At 39.5% G+C, this 25,684-nt stretch overlaps 1 protein-coding gene and 1 pseudogene across 3 annotated transcripts in view; one reads left to right on the forward strand and one right to left on the reverse strand.

Annotated features, from left to right (window-relative positions):
• The window catches only part of Dna2 (DNA replication helicase/nuclease 2), a 40,171-nt gene that overhangs the window by 8,910 nt on the left and 5,577 nt on the right, over positions 1-25,684 (reverse strand). For all 3 annotated transcript variants that reach the window (XM_023566749.2, XM_023566747.2, XM_063239600.1), the window contains exons 4-14: positions 23,751-23,896; positions 19,369-19,500; positions 15,783-16,002; positions 11,222-11,339; positions 10,532-10,694; positions 9,520-9,714; positions 7,682-7,912; positions 4,262-4,378; positions 4,074-4,183; positions 3,291-3,400; positions 2,274-2,498 (exon numbers count right to left, since the gene is read on the reverse strand). In XM_023566749.2, the coding sequence (XP_023422517.2) occupies positions 2,274-2,498; positions 3,291-3,400; positions 4,074-4,183; positions 4,262-4,378; positions 7,682-7,912; positions 9,520-9,714; positions 10,532-10,694; positions 11,222-11,339; positions 15,783-16,002; positions 19,369-19,500; positions 23,751-23,896 (1,767 nt within the window). The remainder of the gene's footprint in view (positions 1-2,273; positions 2,499-3,290; positions 3,401-4,073; positions 4,184-4,261; positions 4,379-7,681; positions 7,913-9,519; positions 9,715-10,531; positions 10,695-11,221; positions 11,340-15,782; positions 16,003-19,368; positions 19,501-23,750; positions 23,897-25,684) is intronic.
• LOC111758006 (U2 spliceosomal RNA) lies at positions 24,185-24,390 on the forward strand (annotated as a pseudogene).

Here is a 25,684-nt window from a genome sequence, read left to right on the forward strand (position 1 = left end):
AAAGAATGACCTTGGAGACGGAGATAAGGCAGACTAGGGAGCTCCAGGAGAGGAACAATGCAAACTTTTGCACATACTTTTGCACACTTAACCCATAAGGCTTTCTTTTTGCCTCACTTGTCCCACACTTGGACTAAAGATGCCACCAGCTAGGACCACCAATGGTGGAAATCAACAATGGCTTCAACAAGTGCCTGGTCTCTGTAGCTAAAGAGAAAGCTCAGCAGACAGAAAAAAATTTAAGCAAGAACCACTCCACTATCACCAGTCACCCCAGAAAAATAACAGGGCTTCATCCCTAGCAGTGTCAGTGTGGCAGGTGGAGAGAACAGCTTCTCGCCTCTCCCTGCTGTGGAAAGGCAGCCAATCACCAGCATGGGGCTGGAGAAGGCAGAAGCAATAGTCACCATTTTCACCTGGGTTGATAGGGAAGCAAATTCCCAACCAGCAACATCCATGGAGACCACACTGAGATCCCACTTCTCAGGCATCGCAAAGAAAGCGGAAGCTCTGCCTGACAGAGGACGCTTGCTAGGATGGAAACACTCAACAAAATACATAACACTCAAGGTTCAATTAAAAAAAAAAAAGACAGGAAAATATCAAACTAAATTGAAAAAAAAAAAAAAAAAAAAAAAAAAAAAAAAAAAAAAAACCCCACTGACCCCAACACCAAAGTGACAGAAAGGTCAGAATTATCTGACCAAAAATCTGAAGCCATGATAAAATTGTTTTAACAAGCAATTATCAACACACCTGAAACAAATAAAAGAAAACAGGCCCAGCAAAGAGGTAGCACGTGGACACTTCAGAACTTAAAAAACACAGTAACTAAAATTAAATAATCACTGAAAAAAGGATCAGGGAACAGGCACACAGAAAAAAGGAATACAATCTAAATAACATGGATAAAACAGACTGGGAAAAAATGCATTTCCTATCCCAAGGAAACAAAAAGCCTATATATGAGTGCCTGTAACATCTTTATTCATGACAGCCTAAATATCAGAAACAACTCATATTTTCAATGCTAATCGGTAAGCATGCTATGAACAATACTCAACAATAAAAAGGAACAAACTATTAAATTCATAAAACCATCTGGGTGAATCTTCAGAGTCAGGCTGAGTGAAAAATGCCAATCCCAGAAGGTTCCATACTGTAAAGAAGCAGGTTTTAGCAATGCAAGTGCAACAGGTGGTAAAAGAACACTGATTCTATCAATGCCCATATATATGGGTGCTTTTTGTGGCTGGTTGGATGGTTTGTGATACTGGGGATCAACTCACGGTCTTTCTGAGCTACATCTCCAGGTCTTTATATTATTTGTGAGACAGGGTTAAATTGCTGAATTGCCCAGAATGGGTTTGAACTCATGACCTTCCTACTTAAGCCTCTATCTAGTTTCTGGGATTATAGGCATGTGCCACCAAATCCAGCTGGTTCTGGGTTATATTGACAGTCAACGAACAGTCCACTGAATCTAACCTAAAGACAAAAAAAAAAAATTTTTTTTTTTGGCACCAGGGATTGAACTCACAATCTCACACTTGCCAGATAGGCACTTAAAGTTGCTGAGCTAAATCTCTGGTTTCTAAAGACAAAATTAAATTTAATTTTAGATGATCTTCAAAAATACCACTTATGACTAACAGCAAAAGGCATTAAATAATAAAAACTAAGTCTTTTGTAGCTTGTGTCTAACGTCCCCCAAAGCTTCATGAGGGCCACAGGTGGGGCTTTTCAGAGGTGGCTGAATCTAGAGTGTGTGATGCTGGGATTAAATTTTGATGCTGGGATCAAGGGTGTATGATTACTAAATTAGTTCACTGATCAGTTAGGCATACTTCTGGGAGTGGGGAACAGGAAGGCCCTCCCTGGGTGTGAGTGCTACCTGCCCTAAGTAAGTGTCACCTGAATGAAATGGAATATAAGACACAGAAAGAGGACTCATGTGATTGCTTGTCACTTGCTGCTTTCTGCCTGTCCTGCTTTGCCATGGACTGTTTCTTTTCTGTGATGCGCCTCTGCCACATCACCCTGCTTGGAGCCAACTGACTATGAACTGAAACCTCGACAAACTTGATCTACAATAAACCTTTTTTCTTAATTTGGGGTATCGGGAATTTATCTCAGCAATGAGAAAAAGTAACTAGAAATACATAATCACACACACATCTGGACAATATGACTAAGTTCCCAGAGTACCATTTCTCCCTTAATTCTGGCCATAGAAATTATTGCCAGTATTAGTATCCAGTAACTGTACTTACTTGACTATTATACAAGTCTTCTAGGACAGCCAAGGATTTAATGGATTTTGATCTACAAATTTCCTCCTCTGTAAATTTCTGGATATCTGGATGAACCTTCTGAGTCTGACCCAAACGCAAAAATTTGATTTTAAACTTGTTTAACTTCAAAAGAATATTGTCAACAGCAGAATGTGTATAGCTGGTTAACAGAACACTGAAACCACAGGCATAGAGGATTCTCACCTAATGGATAAGAAAGAAATACAGCATTACTTTTAATACCAGATAACTTTCAACATGCCTATATTTTTCAAACAGACCTAGAAAGTTCAACTGGAAACATATCTAGAAGCTGAGCCAAGCAATAAAAAAAAATTATAAAGCCAAAATATTTTACAGAAATTATATGGCATTATATTATTCATATATAAGTAATAATAAAGTCAGACACATGTAAGTTTTTAATATTGTTTGGCATACTTATTCTGAGACTACCTATAGAAATTTAATGATGTAACAGAAATCCAAGAAAATCAAACTATCAATATAATTTGTCTTTCTTCTTCTCCTTCTTCCTCAAGACAGGGTCTCACCAAGGGGTCCAGATTGGCCTCAAACTTGAAGCAGTCCTCCTGCCTTAGACTTCTGAGTGCTGGGTTTACAGATCTATGCCACTATGCGCAGCTTAATTTGTCATTTTTAAAGGGAAGGGAAGTTGAAGGCCAGTCAGGGCTACATGGTGACTTCCAAGTACAGCCTCAGCTGCAAAGTGAGATCAAACAAAGGGAAGGAAAGACAAGTGGTGCTACATAGCACATACCACCAACAGAAAGCAAACTTAAAATCTGAAATGTGAAAAGTAATTATATCTAATGTATCTATAATTTAGCTTTTTTATTTTCTTTTGTCATTCTACAAGGTAAATTTGAATTAAGTATTTTTAATTATAATTCAGCCCTTTTGGCATCAAATATCTCATCCTCTGAGCTGAGGGACGCTGATACAAATGGTTTTTAAGCAAAATAATAACCTTACAAGGGAACAGATGGTGGTGGTTTTTCCTGTCCCAGGCATACCCACGATGAGTGTGTAGTCTTTTGAAAGAAGAACCTTTTTCATTGCTTGTCTCTGAGGCTTATTTAAACCTACATTTAAATTAAAAAAATAACAAGAATAAAATTACCAAATTTCAATACACAAACTCACTATTTCATAAGAAAATCAATCCTTGCCTGCACATGTTCTTCGATACATCTTTTAGAAGTAAAAAATTGTATGTTGACTGTTTTGTGGGGAGAGAGAGGGAATGACAGGGTCTTGTTGTGTGGTACAGGCTGCCCTTAAACTCAGTGAGTAGCCCAGGCCGGCTTAGAGCTCCCAGTGATCCACTTGTCTCAGCCTCTAAAGTGCTAGGATTACAGGCGTGTGCCACTATGTTGCCTTTTAAAGACGTATATAAACTACTTTCACATGGTCTCTGGCTAACCATTATAATTGCAAGTCTAATCAATTATTAAGAAATCAGGCAGGGCATGGTAGTACACTGCTGCAATCTCAGCACTCACAACACTTAGGCGGGAGGATCACTGAGAGCCTGAGGCCAGCCTGGGGTACAAAGTGAGGGTTCAAGGCCAGCCTGAACTGCATAGTAAAACCCTGTCTCAGAAGGAAGGAAGGCAGGAGGGCAGGAGGGCAGGAGGGCAGGAAGGCAGGAAGGAAGGAAGGAAAGAAAGAACCGAAGGAAGAAAGACAGGCTTTGGTGTACTGTAGCTATAAGTAGAAGAAGGAAAATGACCCAAAGTGCCAATCACAGTGTACCCTTTAGAATGCCGGCCACTGTATCCTTTGCATCATGTGGAAGGACAGAACTGAGGGAGGATATAAACTGAGGCTCCTGAAAGTCGATAATTAAATCTCGAAGTCTCGTGCTGAAAAAAGAAAAGGCACTTTTAGTAGAATCCCTTAGGAAAGTAGGAAGAAATTTAGATTTACTCACTATTACAAACCTGTGCTGAGTGTTTTCCATCAATTTAGAGAGATTTCCTAGTGGAGTATCTATATCACAATTTTTTCCTTCCTGGTCTAGTCTAAACAAAGTTGATTCTGGAAGTACTGATAAGTTCCTAAAACAGTAAAATAAATACAGTTGAGTTTTTCATTTTATGTGATCTTTAGAAGAAATACACTGTTACCCCCCAAAAGAGCAAATGGACCAGAATAGCTATTAAAATAGCTACCGAAAAAAAGCAATCAGTTCCTCCCTCACACGTGCTTGTAAAAGGCAGCATCTGGCCATGACTGGTGGACAAAGAGGAAGTGGAGGGCACCCAGCAGCAAAGGCAAAGCCACTAACAATCACAAACCTGTAATATTTGCTCAATATCTGCTTGACCTTGCAATTTGTCATGTGCTCACCACCCAGAAGGGTCCAAAATACATGGTTCCCCTCTTCCAGCCTGAAGGACAGTCCTCTCTGTTGCCACCTCCCCTAGACCTTTCCATGCCCCTTACTCAGACGCCCCCTAGACTGTCTCCCTTGGCCCACTGAACTGCTACTCTTCTTGCTTTCTGCTGCCTAATTTGTGCCACCAAATCTCCCATCTTTATGCAGGCCCCATGCTTTCCTCCCACCTGGCTCATCACCCAAATTTCTGGTTTGAGTATCTGCAGGGAGCACGATCTCTCCACCTGGCTAAAACCCAGGTTATGAAACTTCCTATACTCAAAACTGAACTCCTCACCCCTGTTGCACCTGCACTGCCACCTCTGGTCCTGATTTCAGTTAATGTCACTTGGATCCATCTAGGGTACTGATCCTTCTCTCCCTCACCCTCTTCCCCAGCCCCACCTTGAAGCCCCACCTGGCTGCCTGCAGTTTTACTTTCTAAATACTTATCAATGAGGGGCTGGGGATTTAGCTCAGCGGCATAAGCGCCTGCCTTGCAAGCAGGCAGTCCTGAGTTCGATCCCTGGTACCAATAAAAACGAAAAAGACAAAAAAAAAAAAAAAAAAAAATCAAATACTTATCAATGAGTTTGATTCCCAGTACCAAAAAAAAAAAAAAAAAAAAAAAAACCTATAAATATCTAGCCAAAATCTCTCAGGGACAGGGAAACAGCTCAGCGACACAGCACCTGCCTGGCAAGTGTGAGGTCCTGACTTTGATTCCCAGTAACAAAAAAAAAGAAAAGTATTCTACAAAGAAAAGTAGACTGAGTAATTCAATCCAGAGGCACTAGTTTAATAAAATCACTCTCCTCTCCACTATACAAACTTTGCACTCAACCATAGCTACCCTGAGACACTATAACAGCTTCCAGATTTCACTGCTTTCAGTTTCGCCTCCTACTACCTCAAATCTCTGCAATTCATCCAACAAGGAAATACAAATCAATTACTATTTATGCTTCTTTTTAAACTGTCACACGGCTGGGAATGTAGCTCAGCGGTAAAGGAAATGCCTAGCATATGGAAGGACCTGGGTTCAATTCCCAGCACAAAAAATGAAAACTTCACATTTGAAAAAATAAAATGAAGCTTCCAAAACGTGATATATTAAGATCTACTATGAGCTGAGCCCTCCAATCTCTCCCTTATATTTTACATTCCAGAAACACTTAACTACCTTCACTTTTTCAAACACCATATCATACTAGCTTATATGCTCATGCCTGTCAACACATTGATTCAATCTGGCATGCTGTTCACATTTACTAGTTTACTAATGTATAGAATGAAGATTCACAATTAGGTTTTTTTTTTCCCCAAAAGCCTCCTGTCCTTCTAAAATTGAGTGAAATGCTTCTATCATCCTATCAATTTGAAATCTTCATGTATTAGGCTGAAAAATAACACACATGTGCCTACACACAAGACCATAAATTCCTTAGGTACTTACAAAGCACCTACCACATCATACATACAACCTGCTAGGAGAGCCAAGGACACAGCTCAATAGAGTGCTTGGCCCTAGGTACCATCTGCAATACTATAAAACCCAAAACCTACCTCTAAGACCTATAGGGAAACCTAAGAAACAAAAGGAATACTGTGGCTCACACTCCCTTATCACAGAGCACAGACCAGGGCTGGTGATGGCCCAACTAGGATCACTGGTTGACAAGGAATAACTGTGGACATCTCCACTGCATTTATCCATCCAGCACAAGCCCCAGCTGCTGACCTCTATCCACTCCGTACTAGCTGTGAGGGGACTAGTCATGCAAAATGGGGTGTTATGGCTTGAGTCTGGAGGCCCCTCCAAAGCCACAGGCAGTATTGGAGGGGCTTTCTAGAGGTGGCGGGATCTAGAGTGTGTGATACTGGGATTAAAGTGTGTGATTACTAAATGAGCACTCTGGTTGGCTTGGTTGCGTGTGAATAATGGGAAAGGCCAACCTTGGTGTGCGAGGCAGCACCAAAGGGCAGGGAGCCTGGAAGGGACAGAAGGGAGTGGCTTCCGCTGCTACAACTCCTGCAGCTTCGTTACTTCACTGCTTCCCTGCCTCTGTTCACCAAGCACTGTTTCTCTGCCCATGCCACCCTGCCTTGGAGCCAATCAACTATGAACTGAAACCTCTACAAACTGTGAGCTACATATACCTGTCCTCTTCTAACCCTGCGTGTCAAGTATCTTGTCTCAGCAACAAGGAAAAGCAACAAAGGCAGGGGATACAGACGGCGGACCTGATCTCTGCCAATGATCTTCATGCTATTTTATTTACCTAGCATTTTTCTATTAAGTCAACTTACTTTCACTGAAATAAATATACTTGAAATCACAGGGAAACCGTTTTAAAAGGAAGGAACAAAATGGTGAATGCCTACAGAACTAGGAGAAATAAACTGCATAACTAATACAAGGTGATAGGTACCTACCATGCCTCACACACACGCAGTGGTGAGAATCAAAAAAGATTTAGTATATTAGCACTAGAACATAATACACTAAAAAACATTCGGCAGTTCCTTGAAATAGTAAACATGATTAGCACATGACCCACCAATTCCATTCCTAAGTAGCTACAAAGAATATGAAAATATCACATGAAACAGTGTAGGTGAATGTTCACAGAATACAGTTACACTCAAATGTCCACTAGCTGATGAATGGGTGGGCAAAATGTGTCCCAGACACACAATGAAGCAGCCACACAATGAAGCAGTAACTATCTAGTCACAAAAGAAATGACAGACAGAGTGAGAGAGAAAGAAAAAAACAATACTAGGACATGCTGAAACACTGACGAACTTTATAAACATTATGCTAAGTGAAAAAGGTCAGACAAGTAAAATGCACACAGACAGAAAGCAAAATGTCGGTTGCCAGGGGTTGCATGCAGGCAGGAGGGAACGGGCAGGGAGGTGTGTGGCATGGAAACTGTACACTAATAAAGCTGTTATCAAAAAAGTAACATTTTATTACCTGTCTAATAAACAGGTTACTGTTGTCATGTTAATCTCCTTTACATATCCTCTGCACAGAGCAAACAGTGTTCTCTCTTCTCCACTTAAAATAACTCTGTCCCCTGCCATTAGATTTGTGACAGGCATGGCTCCAGTTTTACGCTGGAAGTTATGCAAGTATTGTCCATCACAAACTGTCTTTACATGTTCTGTTCTGATTAGGCTGCCGATGCAGCTACCACTCTTCTCCCTACAAAAGAGAAAGACACAAAGCTCCTATTTATATTACACACATATCACAGCTGCATTTTTCACAACTCGCTTGTTTATCTGACCCCAGGCTGTAAGTGCTAATATTGAGGCTGTCCTTTTTCACGTTTTCCACAATCCAGAGAGTCAGAACAGCTAAATCAACACCCTTCTCTGTTTGTGTGTGATTTCTCACCACTCCATCACACCCACCCTGGGATCTCTGCACAAGGTGATCAGCACACTGATGCCTGACACACAAACCACTGTGGAGGCCAACTGTAACATCTGCTCCAGAACCTGATGAGGATAACCTAGGGCTAGCAAGAGCGTTTGTAATTATTGCTGTTAAAATAAGTATTTAGTATTTACAACCTCTCTGACACTGCTATCAAGTACTCTGCAATCTCAGAGGCATACTGGTATGTATGTTTGATGTATTCACTGGACTTAGGAAATCTAACTACAACTATATGTGAACTTTCTCCACCATATTTTTCCATTTATGAAAGCTTAAAACTAGAGAAATAAAGATCCTTAGGAATTTTTTTGTTTGGTTGGTTTTTTGTTTTGTTTTTTGAGACAAGGTCTCATTACGTAGTCCAGGCTGACCTCAAACTCGCACTGGTCCTCCTGCCTCAGCCTCCTGAGAGCTAGGATTACAGGTATGTGCCATCACACCTGGCCAAATTATCTCTAGAGTCACACTGTCATCAATATTCATTCTTGGAAAGACCAAAATGGATCTAAGGTAACTAAATTTTAAATGAAGAATATTACTGCAGAAAGATATACAAAATTCTAACTTTATAAAACAAACTTTAGCAATCAAAACCCACAAAATTTTACTACTAATATATAATTTTATTGAAATAATATAGTATTTAAAACTCAAGTAAAGGGCTGGAGATTTAGCTCAGTGGCGTAAGTGCCTGTCTGGCAAGTGCAAAGTTGTGAGTTTGATCCCTGATACCAAAAATAAAAACAAAATTATAAACTAAAAACTCAAGTAAAACCTTATTGATTTTCATTCTACTGACAAATGATAGATATGCTCCAGTTTACACTAATATCACTGATGAAAAAGAACTTACTAATTATGATCAAAATAAGATTTTTCTTTTGTTTTCTATGTGTGGTGCTAGGGATCAAACCCAAGGCCTTGCACACAGTCTACTCCAAAGCCATGTCCCCAGGCTGAAATAAAATTTCTTTCTGTCTGTCTTTCTCTCTCTCTTTCTTTCTTTCTTAATCTTTCTTCCTTTCTTCCTCCTTCACCTTTTTTAATCTTTTTGAGCTAGGGTCTCACTGTAAAGTTCAGGCTGGCCTGAAACTCCCAGTGCTCCACCTGCTTCAGTCTCCCATGTGCTGGGATTATAGGTGTACACCACCACAGCCAGCGGAAATAAAATTTCTTGAACCACAGTTAACCTCTAAAAATGTAAGCACGCTGCTGCTGTGGGCTGTGGCAGCACACAGTTGAAGGCAGCTGCTGCCCCACCCAGAGCGGCAGAGTGAATGCCACGTGACCTGCATGCCAAGTCCAAACACCACAGCACCGGCTTATACAAGTGACTGACATTTCACTCTGCTACATGGACTACTTACATTTCAGAGGCAGGCACGAGCCAGATATTCTGGTGATTCCTTCGATTGTCTTTTGATTGTGACTCCAGGGTTAACATGAGACACCAAAGGCTAAAATACTGTAAGTGCGTGAGCTTCAGGTGCTCAGTAGCTTCTTTTATTCTGGGCAGCATAACCACCGGGACCGAACCGTCCTCCATCTGTTGTTCCACTGCTCTAAATACCAAGGTCCATGTTAGAGTTGTTCTCACATATAGCAACCGTCTGCCTTGCTATGAAGTAAGATTTGTCTAAAGTAAATGCATATACTGCTGACCATGTCCTACTCCAACCCTAATTTTCCTTAAAAGCTATTTTATTTTATAAATCATATGGCTTTTCACAAAACAAAAATGTGTAAGAAATTCATATTATTTTGCCTCCAGTGATTATCAATCAAACAATTTAATCTTGCTATACACTAATCTTCATTCTCATATACCACAAGCTTTGGCCTTTTATACAACTGCACATTTCTTGAAATATCAGTATTTGTACACCCAACTCTGTACCATAAGTAAGTCAATCTAAAACACAGAGAATCATTTGAAGTGGGTTGTTTTGTTGTGACAGGGTCTCGCTAGGTAGTCCAGGCTGGCCTTCAACTCAAAATAAAAGCATTCTACTATATACCAAGAAAATGGAAAATGGACTTTGAAAATATAAACTTGAGGCTGGGGATTTAGTTCAGAGGCAGAAGCACTTGCATGGCGAGTTAGGTCATGAGTTCAATCCCCGTTACCAAAAAGTAAATAAAAAATAAGCCGAACTTATTCTTTCTTCATTCCCTTCATTTCAAGAAATACTACACACCAAATAAAAGTATGAAATAAAAAAGGTCTGAGGATACAGCTTGATGTGAAGCCCCTACGCCCAGTTTCCCAGTAGTACAAAACAATACAGCACAAAATCATCAATGCCAGATCAGCCACCAATGTTACCATACTGAGTTCACGCTCAACTTGAATAAATGCTTTTGGAAGAGTGTGCTTACCTGCTATAAAGAGCACAGTTGTTCATCTGTGAACAATATTTACAGATTTTCTCTTCCTCGATTATTTGAGGCAAAGGAGTAAGCCGTGTCTCCTTTTCATTAGCAGATTTGCTAGTACGGTGCATCAAAGAGAATACCATCTGGTTTCTTAGCTTTAATAATTCTATGGGGAGAAAAAGCTAAGTGTCTTTAAGAGTTCATTTAGTAAAATTTATCATGTATCTTTTCCTTTAGATTAGTAAAACTGTCAGATTTAAAAGCATCAAGAAAAGCAGAAACCAGCAATCATATTTCCCACTATACCAGAAAACCACTGATAGTCGTATTTTGGTACATTTCCTATAAGTTTCTATTTACTTGCTAAGTTCCTGTAACAAATACCTACCTTCAAATGGACAAGGATTTGTCAAGTTGATATTTTATTAGCTGAATGCTGATGATAGCACTATCTGGACATCTCTAATGGAACTATAAAGTTCAACCTGAGATTTGGCATTACAAAATTCTTAAAAGTTGATGTTTTCAACTATAGAGCACATTATTAGACTTCTTTTTTAGAAAAATGCCACAGTTACAAATTACAATTTAGTAGGCCAGCAGGTACTGCAAGCAGACCTTCAGGTATAAAATCATGGCCAGAAGCTAAGGGTAGCAGAGGGGCCAGAAGTGAAAAAAGGCAAACAGTTTCACCTCTTTTATCCAGATGCTTGGCAGGCACAGGGTACATCTGCCCCGTCTTAAGGTAAAGAAGCAAGCCAGCCTCGGGATCCACCCTCCTTTCCTGGCACAGCAGTGTGTAGAGAACCACCTGTAGGAGCACTGAACACTGTTAAACAGAACTGTAACTTTCCCTACTGGTAACCAACACATCATTTTAAAATCAAAAGGCAAATGAAGCTATTTCCATTTAGAAAACCAACAGTTTGATAACAAACATTTAATTTGCCTAAAGCAAATTATGTGGCCAAGTGTGGTGACACATCCTTGTAACCCTAGCATTTAGGAGGCTGAAGCAGGAGTATCTCTGCGAGTTCAAGGCTGCACAGTTAGCTCAATGCCTAAACTACATAATAAGACCCTGTCTCAACCCTCCCCCCACCAAAATTATTTCTCAATTTTAGATAATAAAGTTAGTTTTTCTTAGTAAATATTTAGATTTCCACCAATTTAAAAAGCTAATTCCTCTTTCACACTTAAAAGTTCACATTACTTAGACATTATTTTCCCCATTTAAAATAAATGAACATGAGCTGGGGGTATGGCTCAGCAACATGGTGACCACCTGGCAAACGCTAGGTCCTGAGTTCAATTTCCAGTTCCCAAAAATAAAGAAAGAAAAGAACACTGCAATACTTTTTATGTCATGGTTAGTATGACAAATACATGAACTTCACCCCACAGGCAGTGTATGTACTGTTTCCCAGAGCAAAAGACTGACCAATAGGGGCTGGGCTTTTAGCTCAGTGGCATGAGGGCCCACCTGGCAAGCACTAGGTTGTGAGTTCAATCTCCAGTAGCAAAAAAAAAAAAAAAAAAGATTGACCAATGACCTCCAGAGAAGCTGTTTAAGTCAAGTATGAAACCATCCCTTCCAGCTCACAGCAAGAGTAAGTCATTTAGCTCAGCGGCATAAGCATTTGCCTGGCAAGCACAAGGTCATGAGTTCGATCCCCACACAAAAAAAAAAGAAGAGTAAGTCATTCAGCTGAAGTTGTGTACAATTTAAGGACAACTGACAATTTTCCAAGACATTTCTAAGAGTCAAATATTAAATGGTTTAGGACAACCTAGTCTTTAAATCGTAAAACTCCAAAATATCAAGTCCAGCAATTATAATTACCACATATAAACACAACATCAAATGATATTTATAACTCTATTGTACTTTTTTTTTTTTGGGGGTGGTACCAGGGATTGAACTCACGACCTCGTGCTTGCTAGGCAGGTGCTTATGTCACTGAGCTAAATCCCTGGCTCTATTGTATTTTCTAAGCTACCATTAAACACAATTATTCGCCGGGCATGGTGGAACATACCTGTAATTCTAGCACTTGGGAGGATGAGGCAGGAGGATTGTTGGGAGTTTGAGGCTAACCTGGGCTACAAAGTGAGTTCAAGGCCAGTCTGAACTGTATAGTAAGACCCTGTCTCAAAAAGACCAAAAATAAATAAAATAAAATAATTCCAGTTATACAAAGTGAGCTCAAGGCCAGCCTGAACTGCATAGTGAAACCTTGTCTCAAAAATACAAGAAAAAAATTAATTTATAAAAGCACATATTGCTTACAATGTTAATATTATATCTATAAACTCATTAGCAAGTGCCCAAAACAAGTTTACAACCATGAAACACTGGGTTGGGGTTTTTGTGTGTGGCTTTTTGGTGTTTTTTGTGGGACAAGATATCAGCATGTCATGCTGGACCTGAATTCACTATGTAATCTACACTGGCCTAAGACCTGTGACCCTCCTCCTTCAGTTTCCCAAGGGGGCTCCTCCACACGTGGCACAATTTTTTTGTTTTGTGCCAGTCAAAACCAGTAATGTTTGTGCATTTAACAAATGTAACAGAAATGTAAAAGAAATCCCAATATGCAAATTTTGCACCAAAAATGTAATCCTATATGCCTAAAGGTTAAGGCATATACAGAAATACTTTTGATAAGCTAAAATATCTACAAAGTAAAATGTGGAAACCTTCTGTCTAGAAAACAGTCATGCTAAATTTTGAAGTTCTAGTTAAATTTCCTAAATTCATCTGTATACTTAAGCTTCTTATGTTAACTTGCTGCTTAAACATCAAAGCTTTGGAAGATGTTGTAAGAGGTTTCCCTGCACTTTCTTTTTAGTTTTTATTTTTTAAAATTGTGTTTATTGGTACATTGTTATATACAATGTTCACATTCACCATAGGGAATTTGTACCTGTACATGACACAATTTATTCTTTTCCCCTTCCCCATCCTTCTTCAATACCTCTTTCTCTCATTATTTACAAAAGTTTTGTTTCCATTTTTTCCTTCTTTTCTCATCATTTTTTTCTTTTCCCTTCTTTCCCGTCTAGTTGTGGTTCCCGTACAACATAGCTACTAAATAAAAATGCTGGAGATCAAAATCAATTTTATTCCTAAGTTTCTGCTGCAGATAAAAGTTCCAACTGAATACAGTTTAGCAACCTCTATTCTCTGCCTTGAAGGCACAATAAATCTGAGTATCAACTAGGAAAAAGGTCCTCAGTCTAGACTACATTACCTTTCTCTCTTTCTTAGCATTTCAATCAAGCTTCTTTAAAAAAATCAACTGACCAATTCTCAATCTCATGTATATGAAACACATCCCCTCAAATCTTTTTTCTTTTCCCTTCGGAGTTGGGTACTGAACCCAGGGCCTCATGCATCAGGTAAGCACTTCACCACTGCGCTGCACGCCCCACTCCTAATTTAAAAGCTTTGCCTTCAAAAACTCCCACCTCTATCTTGGCATGATATTTCCCTAAGAGGGCTTTAATACTCTCCAGGCTTCCAAGTGTAATTTCAGCCACTTCTGTATTATCAAGTGGAAAGTTCAAATCTCTTAATAGTAGAAGCCTAATTTTCCACCAACTTCCAACATCTATAAACTCAGTAAGTGAAAAAACAAGGTAACTTTTCATTTCAAACTGAAAAGCTTTTGCATAACCTTTAATATTTCATAAACAATTAAGAGTGGGAAGGAGGGGCTGGGAATTTAGCTCAGCGGCATAAGCGCCTGCCTTGCAAGCAGGCAGTTGTGAGTTTGATCCCCGGTACCGATAAAAAGGAAAAAGACCAAAAAAAAAAAAAAGTTAAAAAAAAGAGTGGGAAGGAAGATTTAATAGAGTCTCTTTAGCCCCTGAATTATAATCCAGTACCTGCAACCTTAACGTTTACACAAAATCCCAATACGAAATAATTTTAAGGACAAAAATAAACTTAAGTTATACTGAAAATCTTGATTTTTATTGTACTGTGTTCCCTCAGCACACACCAGAGAAGAAAGGTACAATTCTATCTTTCAGTATTATCTTTACTGATTTAAAAGTTTCTGTAAGAACATATTGTAGATTGTCTGAGTGGCAAAGAAGATGGAAATCATCAGAAAACAAAATACAACTCTGTGTTACTTTGGTTTCTTAAATTACTATGTGAATTTCAAATAATTTTTAAAACAATGAAAGGTTATGTTTAAGAAAGAATATAAATTTAAAAGATAATTTTAAAAATTAAATTTATTAAGCTGAGCATGGTAATGTACACCTGTAATTCCAGTACTCTGAGAGCCTAAGGCAGAAAGACTGCAAATTCAAGTCTATCCTGGGCAACTGGATGACATATCATTTAGCAGGACCAGGTCAATCAGTCAATCAATAAAGGTTAGGGATGCAGCTCAGTAGGCCTTTGCTTCACTCCCAGTACCAGTACTACATACACACACAAAACCCCAAACCCTTCAATTATCATAATAGCAAAAAACAATTCTATTATTTCATCTCAAATAAATAGCAACATGATCACTTGAAGGCCAAAGGATCACTCCAAACTAATGTTTCCTGAAGTATGTTCTAACATCACATGCAAAAAAAGCCAAAGCTATGGCAAATCAAGATTGAGGCACTGCGTTAAATCTAGCTAAGGCAAACTGTATTCAAATTTTCAAAGCCCGGCATGGTGGTGTACACCTGTAATCCCAGCACTCAGGAGGCTAAGGCAGGAGGATGACTCAAACTTAAGGGTAAGCCCGGGTTACATAGTGAGTTCAAGGCCAGCCTGAACTGAACTACAGGAGACTGTCTCAAAATAAAAAATGATGGGGCCAGGGATAGAGCTTAGTGGCACAGCACCTGCCTGGTAAGCATGAGGCCCTGAGTTTGATTCCTGGTATAAAAAAATTTTGAAAATAAAAAATAAAAAGATTTCTGAGAACATTTAATAAACTAATATGCATGGAAAAATCCCCAAGTACACTTGCTTTTTCAACCCTCTACAAATAAGGAACTATTTTGGCAGCATCTGTGTGGATGGGTAGATGGCAGCATAAACTCGGCGTCACTGACTCACAAGTTCAACTCCTGCACCACTTTGCTGGCAAATGATACACTGAGCATGTGTACACCAGGAAGCTGATGACTCCGACACATTACAATGGAAAAGGTACAGTCCCTGAACTGCACCACCACGCACAACTAATTGCATGCATGACATGAAACAACTAGGCAACTGTTTTAAGATTTATACCTGACCATGATGTTCAATAGACTTGGATTCTTTGCCAGTTTTAAGCTCCAGTGGCATGACTTTATATTTCGCTTTATGACCTCGATGTATTTTCACACCAACTGTGACATCTATTTTGCCCTTTATGCCAAACCTAGGGGACCAAATACTTTCTTCGATATCCAGTGAGTTTATTACTTCAATGTTACATGTTGAATTATTATTACTATCATCACTTGGCCTACAAAAAAACACAGAAACAATTAGAATGCAGCTCACTGTCCGTTTGCTGGTCACTGTTATTATGGAGAATGTGAGGGAAACTCTATGGACCCATCCACATTCCAGTCTCTTTTGCCGAATAACTAATCAAAATGAGTAAATATTAGATAACAGAGGTATAAGAAATTTTAAAAGTTATGGGAAACTCTATGGACCAGTGCTTCTCAAAGCATGGTCCTGAACCAGCGGCATTAGGGTGGTTTGGGAAGCCATTGTGAATGCAAACTCCGCCAGGCTGCAGACTGTTCCACCAGGGGTGAGGCCCAGCCACCCTACGAACAGAGCCTCCAAGGGATTCTGTTTACAACCTCTGTTCCCTAGACTCTGACTAATCTTAGTCCTTAATATTTACTATCTGCCCCTTTTAGGTCATTCTTACTTCTTAACTCAGGCCTTTACCTCCCAGCTCTGTATTCACCCAATGGTCTTGTTACTCGACCTGCTGAACCGGTGATAGGAACTGGTATACACTCATGACACACATTACCATATGACAGCCTGATGTGGCATAGCCAGCCCAGTAAGGGACCTATTCCTTCTTGTGATGGCACCTCAAACTGGTGAGAAAGAACTGCCGATTCTCATCATGTACAAGGTGTAGGTTTGTTCACTCAATACATCCCCTGCATACCTGACATGCCAACTCTGGAGGAGTTCAAGGCCACTTGACTTCATTATTTAAGATTAAGCAAGATAACTTAAGATAGTTAATAATAAGATTAACTAAGATAACAGTGTTATCTTTTTTTTTTTAACAGTGTTATCTTTTATACTGTAAAAGAGGTTCAGACTTTGTAAGTACTGACCAAGAACATGAAAAACAGAAAAAAGAATATGTAAGTGTAGGAGATGGAGATAACTTTTAAAATTTCTTATACCTCTGTTATCTAATATTTACTCATTTTGATTAGTTATTCGGCAAAAGAGACTGGAAGAAAAGTCAGATCCAGTTAATTCTTATTTATGAACTCTACTGGCAAAATATTTTAAACATTTAAACTCAAAGCCTAAATTACTAAATCTAATAAAAAGTTGAATTCTAAAAGAGCAAAATTTCATCTGAAGCAAGGCATAGAGGCAAAAACTCATTATCCCAGCCACTCAGAAAGCTGAGGCAGGAGGACTGCGATTTAGAGGCCAATGTGGTGACCTAGTCAGACCCTAATTCAAAATAAAAGGTGCTAGGGATATAGTTCAGTGGTGACGCACTTGCCTACCATGCTGGAGGATCTGTGTTCAATCCCCAGCGCAACAAAAATAAAAACAATACATGATCTAGATGAATCTGATCTGCTAGTTTCATTTCACAAAGATCAAAAGATATTTGGTTAGCAAATGAATGGAAGATAATGTTGTTTTCCCTAATTTTTCTTGAAACTTGCTTTAAGATGTTTCAAATAAGCCACGTGTGGTGGTACACACCTATAACCCACTAGTGGGGAGTCCCACTAAGGAGGCCAGAGAATCACAAATTCCAGGAAGGTTGGGCTACAAGGTGAGTTCAACCTGAATTACGTAGCAAGACCAAAACAACAACAACAAAAAGATGCTCCAAGTATAATCACAACAAAATGTATCGGTGTCTTAGAGTTAATGAAGAAACAATAATGGAATTCAGGAAAGCCACAATTTAACACAAATGTCTTAACTATTAATATATTTTTTCTCACCAAATAGCTCTGATCATAGTATGTACTCTATGCTTTTATAAACTAGAACAAAATGTATTATTCATAAAATGTCACATGTCTACTGACTATAAAGACAAATAAATTAAAAAAATTTTTTTTGTCTTTTTCGTTTTTATTGGTACCAGGGATCGAACTCAGGACTGCCTACTTGCAAGGCAGGCACTTATGCTGCTGAGCTAAATCGCCAGCCCCTAAATTAATTTTAAAAGTTGCTATTGGGGACCAGGAATATAGCTCAAGGGCACAGTGCGTGCCTGGCAAGCACAAGGTTGTGAGTTCAATTCCCAATACCAAAAATAAATAATAAATAAATATTACTATTAGAATTAGGTATGGTAGCACTCAACTGTAATATCAACATTTCAGGAGACTGAGGATAGTAATTTTGGGGCCTGACTGAGTTACTTAACAAAACCCTGTGGCTGGATGTAGTGGCACATGCCTATAATTCCAGCACTTAGGAGGCTGAGGCAGGAAGATCACTGAAAATTAGAGACCAGTCTGAGCTCCACAGTGAGTTCAAAACCAGCCTGGGCCACACAGTGAGACTCTGTCTCAAAAAACTAAAAAAACATAAATAGATCTGTCTAAAAAAAGTGAAACAAAAGGCAGGTATGGTGGTCAAACACATGATACAGTTCAGATGATAGTCATCCAGAGGAAAAAACATAAAAGTATCAAATGAAAAGTTTAGGCAGCTCAGTAGAAAAAGCCTACTTTCAATTTTTCTAGCACAGGAAAAAAAAAAAAGTAAGAATTTGTTCAAAATATTTATAAATTGAGTCAGGGACATAGCTCAGTGGACTGGCCCCAGAGCCTTCGCACCGAGCTATATGCCTGGCCATTTTTTCATTGTTGCTGTTCTTTGAGATTTGTTATAAGAAAAACATAAATTATAATGTTCCTTGTTATCCCTGGCCTTTTAAAACTTTTTTTTTCTTTTTAATTTTGAGATAGGGTCTCCCTAAAACACTAAACTAGCCAGGTGGGACTGAACTTGCAATTCTCCTGCCTCAGCCTGCCAGGGTGCTAGGATTACAGATGCTCAGGTAGTTTTTAAAAATCTATATACACATGGGCAATAGTGGCACATGCCTGTAACTTAAGCTACTCAAGTGGCTGAGGCAAGAGGATCACAAATTCAAGGCCACAAGGATCACAATTTTTAAAGCCCTGTTTCAAAATAAAAAGGGTTAGGGGTACAGTTCAGTGGTAGAGCTACTTCAACACTACAAAATAATTATATAAGTAAATAAATAAATATTAAAATAAGCTATGAAATTAATAATAAATTAGAATAATTTCTTTTAATGAAAATATAATTTTCAATCCATTACATTCTCTTGTCATACAAAGATAAGAAGAACCAAGCACGGTGGCACACACTGATAATCCCCGCACTTGGGAGGCTGAGGCAGGAGGACTGCTGAGGTTCAAGAATAGCCTGGGCTACCTAACAAAGCCCTATCTCAAAGAAAGAAAGAAAAAAACCATAAAAAAGATAAGCACCATAATCTGTCAAACAAACAAAAAGGCTAAATGTAATAGCTCAGACTTTACACAGTTCTGACTCAACATACAGAACAGGCTCTTGGTCTACAAATATGAACACTACGTAAACATGCATTTCTTACAGGGAAAGCTGCATCTGAGGGAAGTCGGTGGAAACACTCTTATGCATGAAATCTCCAGCCCACTTCGAAAAGGAAGGAAGATACTCCTCTACTTCTTGTTTTATTTCATCTTGACTCAGATTTAAGCGGTACCTGGCAAAATAAGAGACATTAAGTACGGACACGGAAATATGAGCAACATAACTAAAGGCAAAAACATCCAAAACAAGTCAAGTAGCCACCAGCGAAGAAGCAGAGAAATGTGTGGCAACCTCATCAGAAAAGGGCCAGGGAGGGGCTCAGTGGTGCTGAATGCTTGGCGTGCATGTGCAATGCACAAGACCCAGCTCAGCCCCAGCACTACAGAAAGGACAGACACCCTGGCGTGGGCTACGGTGCGGTGGGTCCTGAGGACATTATGCTAAGGGAAAAGGGCCAGTCAAGAGAAGAGATACACAGTTTCACATATATGAAAATCATAGCCAAAACCTAGAACAGGAGTTGCCCAAAGTGGGGAGAAGGCAAGAGGGGGAGGCTTTTATTTAGTGGGTGTAGTGTTTCCATGTGGGAGGAGGAAAACGATCGGTGGGTGGTGGTGATGGGCACAAGCACCACAGCAATGTGAAGGTACTTCCTGCCACTCAAGTTTATATCTAAAAATTCTTAGGAGTATTTTAGCACAATTGAAAAATTCTTGTAAGTATTTTAGCATAATTGAAAAATCAAATAATAGTGAAATAACAACTAATTTCAGATAATATGCCACAATTCAACTATGGCAGATGTCATTGAAAGGGCAGGTTCCAAGTATACCTTTGGGATAAAAAAGAAATAGGAGACGTTGATCCTGAAACCAACTAATAGATACCAGAAATTCAACGAGAGCTGTGAGTGACAGAACACACCTGAAGGCCACGCTTTGGGAGGCTGAGGCAGGAGGATTGAGACTTTGAGACCAACTTGGTTAACTCAGTGAGCTACTGCCTCCTCAAGAGAAACCATAAAAGGGACTGTGGCTATAACTCACGGATAATGTCCCTGGTTTATTTCCCAGTACCACCAACCAAAAATAAAAAAGAAATGCAGCTGGGTACAGTGGTGCACACCTGTAATTCCAGCACCTGGGGAAGCTGAGGCCAGCCTGGGCTAAATGAGTGAGTTCAAGGCCAGACTGCACTACATAGCAAGACCCTGCCCCCCCCCAAAAAAAGAGAGAAAAATATGTATAAGGGGGTAAGATCATACAGACAGAAAAGTAGTATGAACCTTACTACATATACCAAAGAACAATACATAGCAGTAAGCAAACCTTTTAGGGACCAAGTTTATTTATTGCAAAGCATCAACTCTGCAATTAAACCTGAATACTGAGATTTTAGTTTTGAAAAAACATCTGTAATCTGATGCTCAGCTGCTAGGGTGACTTGGCTCAGGTGCTGACAGCGAGGGCTCTGCGTGCCTGCACTGTTCACGTGCCACAGGGTTGCCACCCCTGCTCCACAGGGATCTTAACTTCTTGTGTGGGAAGTCAGCAGACACTAAAGAATCTAGTGTCAGTTTTTCAGGGTCAAGATTATGTCATAACAATGCTAAGACACTATTTGTCTTTGTGCCTCTTTGTTCTCAGGAATACACAGTGGAATTTTCCAAAGCTATGTGGCATAGAAGACAGCAATACATTGAATGGAGAAGCAGAAAGGAAAAACCAGCTGTCTTGTATTAAGCCATTGTAAATATTTGCAAAAATGTAAAACAAGCTCACTTATTAAATTTTTCTCAAAATAATTATTTGCCATGTTATTTATGTTAACATGAAATGGCTTGCTACATGAATTATTCTAATTATCTCAGTTTTGATTTCTAGTACAGTAATTATCTACAGACACTAGCCACATAAATAAAAGCACTTTACAATCTTCACTCTTTTTCTTAAACTATTTCCTGTAACTATTCAGGAACCTGTCCTTAGTTCGTGATTTCCATCAAGCACTTTTTGCAGCATGTAACTTCAAATCAGACCACGATTCACTTTTTTTTTTCCCTCTGAAATGGAGAGTGACAATGTTGGCCAGGATGGCTTTTAACTCCTAGGCTCAAGGGATCCTCCTGCTTCAGCTTCTGAACATCTGGGACAACAGGTATGCACCACATCACCAGCCCAGACTAGGACGCTGAGTTTCCAGAACAGTTCATAGCGGTTAACACCCCCTTGTTAAAAGCTTCATTACTAATTTTAGGCGCATCTCAGTAAATGACAGTCCTGAGATTAAGGTGCTGAAGATAGGATTTTCAAACCTAACCTTTTATCTATGAGAAGGTAAAGCAGGAACAGATCTTTCACTGAACCATAGGAAAAGATAAGAGTCTATGAAAAGACAGAGAACTCTGGACGTGCTGCTTTAGGATTCTTTTGAGGTGTTGTTTCAGCAGCACACATACTAAAATTCAGGATTCTCTTGAATAGGACCGGCATTACATTGCATGAGAAAAATCAGAGAATTTATATTTTTGTATTTACAAAACTTACGATGTCATGATACATAACAAAGATATAATTCAGTCAGTGATAGTCAAGAATGAATCCCTCTAAAATTGTGATCTTTCTATATTCTGCTTTTTTCTATTTTTTTGTTCACAGTTTTTGTTGTGGTGATGGTTGTGGTCGATTTTGTTTTGTTCTTTTTTTTTTTGGTACTGTTGATTGAACTCACGACCATGTGCTTGCACGACAGGCGCTTCTGCCACTGAACTAAATCCCTGGCCCTGTTCTTTCTTTCTTTCTTTTTTGAGAAAGGGACTTGCTATGTTGTTCAGGCTGGCCTTGAACTCACTATGTAGTCTAAGACAAATTCATAGTGCCTTTCTGCCCAACTCAGGACTTGTATTATTTATTTTTATTTTTTTTGAGACAAGGTCTCACTACATAGTTTAGCCTAGCCCTTAATTCGCTATGTAGTCCAGGCTGGCCTCAAACTCGCAGTGATCCTCCTACCTCAGCCTCCTGAGTGCTGAGGACCTGTATTTTTTTTTGTACCAGGGATTGAACTCATGACTGCACACTTGCAAGGCAGGTACTTATGCAGCTGAGCTAAATCCTCAGCTCAGGACTTGTATTTTTGAAGTTTCCTCTCTTACATCCTGGAATGAAGACACCAACTCTCATTTTATATGATTTATGAAACTGCCTCTCTACAGCAGCCATTTATTCTCTGCTTCCTCTTAGAAACAAGGAAACCAGAAATGTGTGTGTGGGAAGCCCTGTAATTGGCTGCCACCTTATATCTGCAGGCAGCAGCCACCTTAACCCCCTCTAGGAGTTAAGTTTGGTATTTAAGCTTCTGTCCTTGCCTAGCCTGTTTGGCCCATTCAGGGATTATGTTAATCAGCCTACTTTAGGAGCCTGCTCTTGGGAGATTTGAATTATCCTATAACCCTCAGTCTTGCCACTGTTGCTAAGTTACCTGCTGATGTCTAGGAACCCAACTCCCTCCTCCCCCAATAGTCTATACATTTGTTACTCTTTCTTTGAATAAACAAGACTTGATCACAATCCTGTCTTGTCTCCATTCTTCGGTCGTCTCTTCTCATCCCCACTCCCCCTCTAGTGTCTACGTTTACTCACCCGTGTGCAGTTGAGGTAAGGCACCATGCACTTACAGCCACAGCCCCCAGGGAGATTGAAGGGGATGACTTGAGCCCAGGTACTTGTAGATGAGCCTGGGCAACAGAGTAAGCCCCTCCAACCCAAACGAGAGTCTAGTCCAAACACTATGCTGAGGGTTGAGAGAAAGGTCATTCTGTCAAGCACACTAGGGTTTTTTCTGGTTTGTTTTTACTGTAGTGCTGGGGGTTAAACCCAAAGACTCGAGCATTCAAAGCAAGCTCTGTACCACTGAGCTACATCTCCCAACTAGACACACAAGATGTAATCCATGGACTTCACTAAATCAGTCTGGTGGCTCAAAAACTTTCCTCCCTTTCACTCACTCCTTTCCCCAATTGGGCAATGGACTAACCAGATATCTAAATATCTACAGGGTTTCAAATGTATACAATGCAGGAGCAGGGGGATGCCAGTAGAGGGTTAGAAAACTTCAGCAGGATCAAAGGAATAAGCTCAAAAGATCTATCATACAACACTACAGTTAATGTGCTATATTTTGAAAACTGAAAAAAGTAGTTAAGTGTTCTCAGCACGCCAAGCAAGTATGTAGGATTGGGGGTGTGCCTGTAGTGGAACACAAGCTAAGCTGCACAAAGCCCTGGATTTATCATTATCACCAAAATAACACAGAAAGGCAGCTGAGTATAGTCGCACACACCCGTAACAGTAGCACCAAGGGAGGCTGAGGTAGAAGCTTGGCAAATTCAAGCCTAGCCTGGGCAACACCACAACTACTTACATTTCCTTCAAATGCCTTATTTCTTGAACAGTTTGAAAAGCAAGTTCTCTTAGCTTTTCTGATGCAAAGCTACCACTTATTGCTTTCTGAAATACTTCATGGAGAACCATACCAATCAACATCTGGCGTGTGGCTGGGTCAGAGTACTATGAAAACAAATCATATAAACATTTTATTTCACAACATATAAACACGTAATGTTATATTGCATGATCACTATATAGTCAGTGTGTACTGGTAAGCCATGTGTCAAAATATTAGTGTTTTCCTGGTAAATAGAAACATGTAATTCTACTCAGAATTATCTTTTGTACAACTTGGAGGTTTTTTTTTTGGACCGGGGATCAAACTCACAACTACGCTTTCGCATGGCTGGCACTTATGCTGCTGATCTAAATCCCTGGTCCTGGAATTATTTTTAAAATCAGTGCATTATCGCTTCTGGGCCTTTTGGCTAAAATCAAGTGTAGTATCTGTTCTTATCAGTTTAAAATCAGTGCATTTCCACTTTGAAAAGATTTTTTTTCTTTTGTCTTTTTGAGATAGGGTCTCTCTATGCAGTTTGGGCAGGCCTTGAGCTTACTTTGTGGCCCAGGCTGGTTTCTAACTCCCAACGACTCTAAGCCCTCAGGCTGCCTCAGCCTCCAAGTGCTGGGATTACAGGCATGAGCCACCATGCCCAGTTGAAAAGATTTTTTTTTTTAAAATACGAATTTTCAACACATTTTCAATTTTTTTTTCTTTTTTGCTGAAGATTGGGCCTTGTGCATGCTAGGCAGGTACTCTATCACTAAGCTACATCTTCAGTCCTTCTCCAAAAAAATTTTGAGAAAGGATCTTGAGAAGTTGCACAGGCTAGTCTCAAACTTATAATCCTTCTGCTTTAGCCTCCTAAGTAGTTGGGATTTTAGGACTGCACCAAAACACGCAGCTCAAATGTTTCGTATTTTAAAACTATTTTTCTCTAATCTTACTGAGCTACCTCTCCAATCCTTTTTTTATTTTTAGACAGACAATCGCTGGTTCAAGTCCAGCCTAGACTCTATTAGGTATTTTTCTTTTTATTACTCTTCCTATAGCTACAGTTCTAGTTTGCTACATACACACAGATTACCCATATAATTTCCAAAAATTGGGAGGAGAGGAAACACATAAAGTGGTGGAAGGCCCAAAAGAGATTGAAAAAAACTTTGGAACAAATCAGGACCTTGTTTGGGTATTAATTACAACATATCAAATGAAAAACTTTTTTAGAAAAAGATATTAAAAATAAACTAGAGCTGGGCATGGTTGCACTCATCCAGCATTCAGGAGGCTGCAGCAGGATTGCCACGTGTTAAAGGCCAGCCTGAACTACACAGCGAGAGCTTGTCTCAAAAAACAAACAGGGGCTGGGGATTTAGTTCAGTGGCCTAAGTGTCTGCCAAACAAACTGGACCTTAAATTTAAGGAAATAGGGCCGGTAGAGCATTTGCCCAGGATGTGTGAGGCCCTCAGTTCCACCACCAGCACTGCAAAATAAAAAGCATAACAGTGATATCATGAGAAAAATAAAACTGTAACAAAATTACCTTTAAAAAAAAGTAAAGTATTGGGCCAAGAGTGATGACACATGCCTGTAACCCTAACCCTAGCCCTAACCCAGAGGCTGAGGAAGGAGGGTCACCATTTATTTGAGGCCGTGCAGATTACATAGTGAGTTCAAGGCCAGCTTGAGCTATATAATGAAGCTTTATCTCAAAAAACAAAACAAAAAGATAAATAAGAAAATAAAATGTATTTATTTCTAGTTTATTGAGAATCACATTAAGCCAACTTTGAAAATGCTTAGGCATGTCAAAAGCTTTTCTTCTTCTTTTTATATTACTGCAGATTTAACAGGACCTTTGCACCGAGCTAAGTCCCTAACCCTTTCTGTTTCTTTCTCCTCCCCA

Source organism: Cavia porcellus, unplaced genomic scaffold (assembly GCF_034190915.1).
Source record: "Cavia porcellus strain 051 isolate PalLab524CR breed Dunkin Hartley unplaced genomic scaffold, mCavPor4.1 scaffold_28, whole genome shotgun sequence".
Lineage (NCBI taxonomy): Eukaryota > Metazoa > Chordata > Mammalia > Rodentia > Caviidae > Cavia > Cavia porcellus.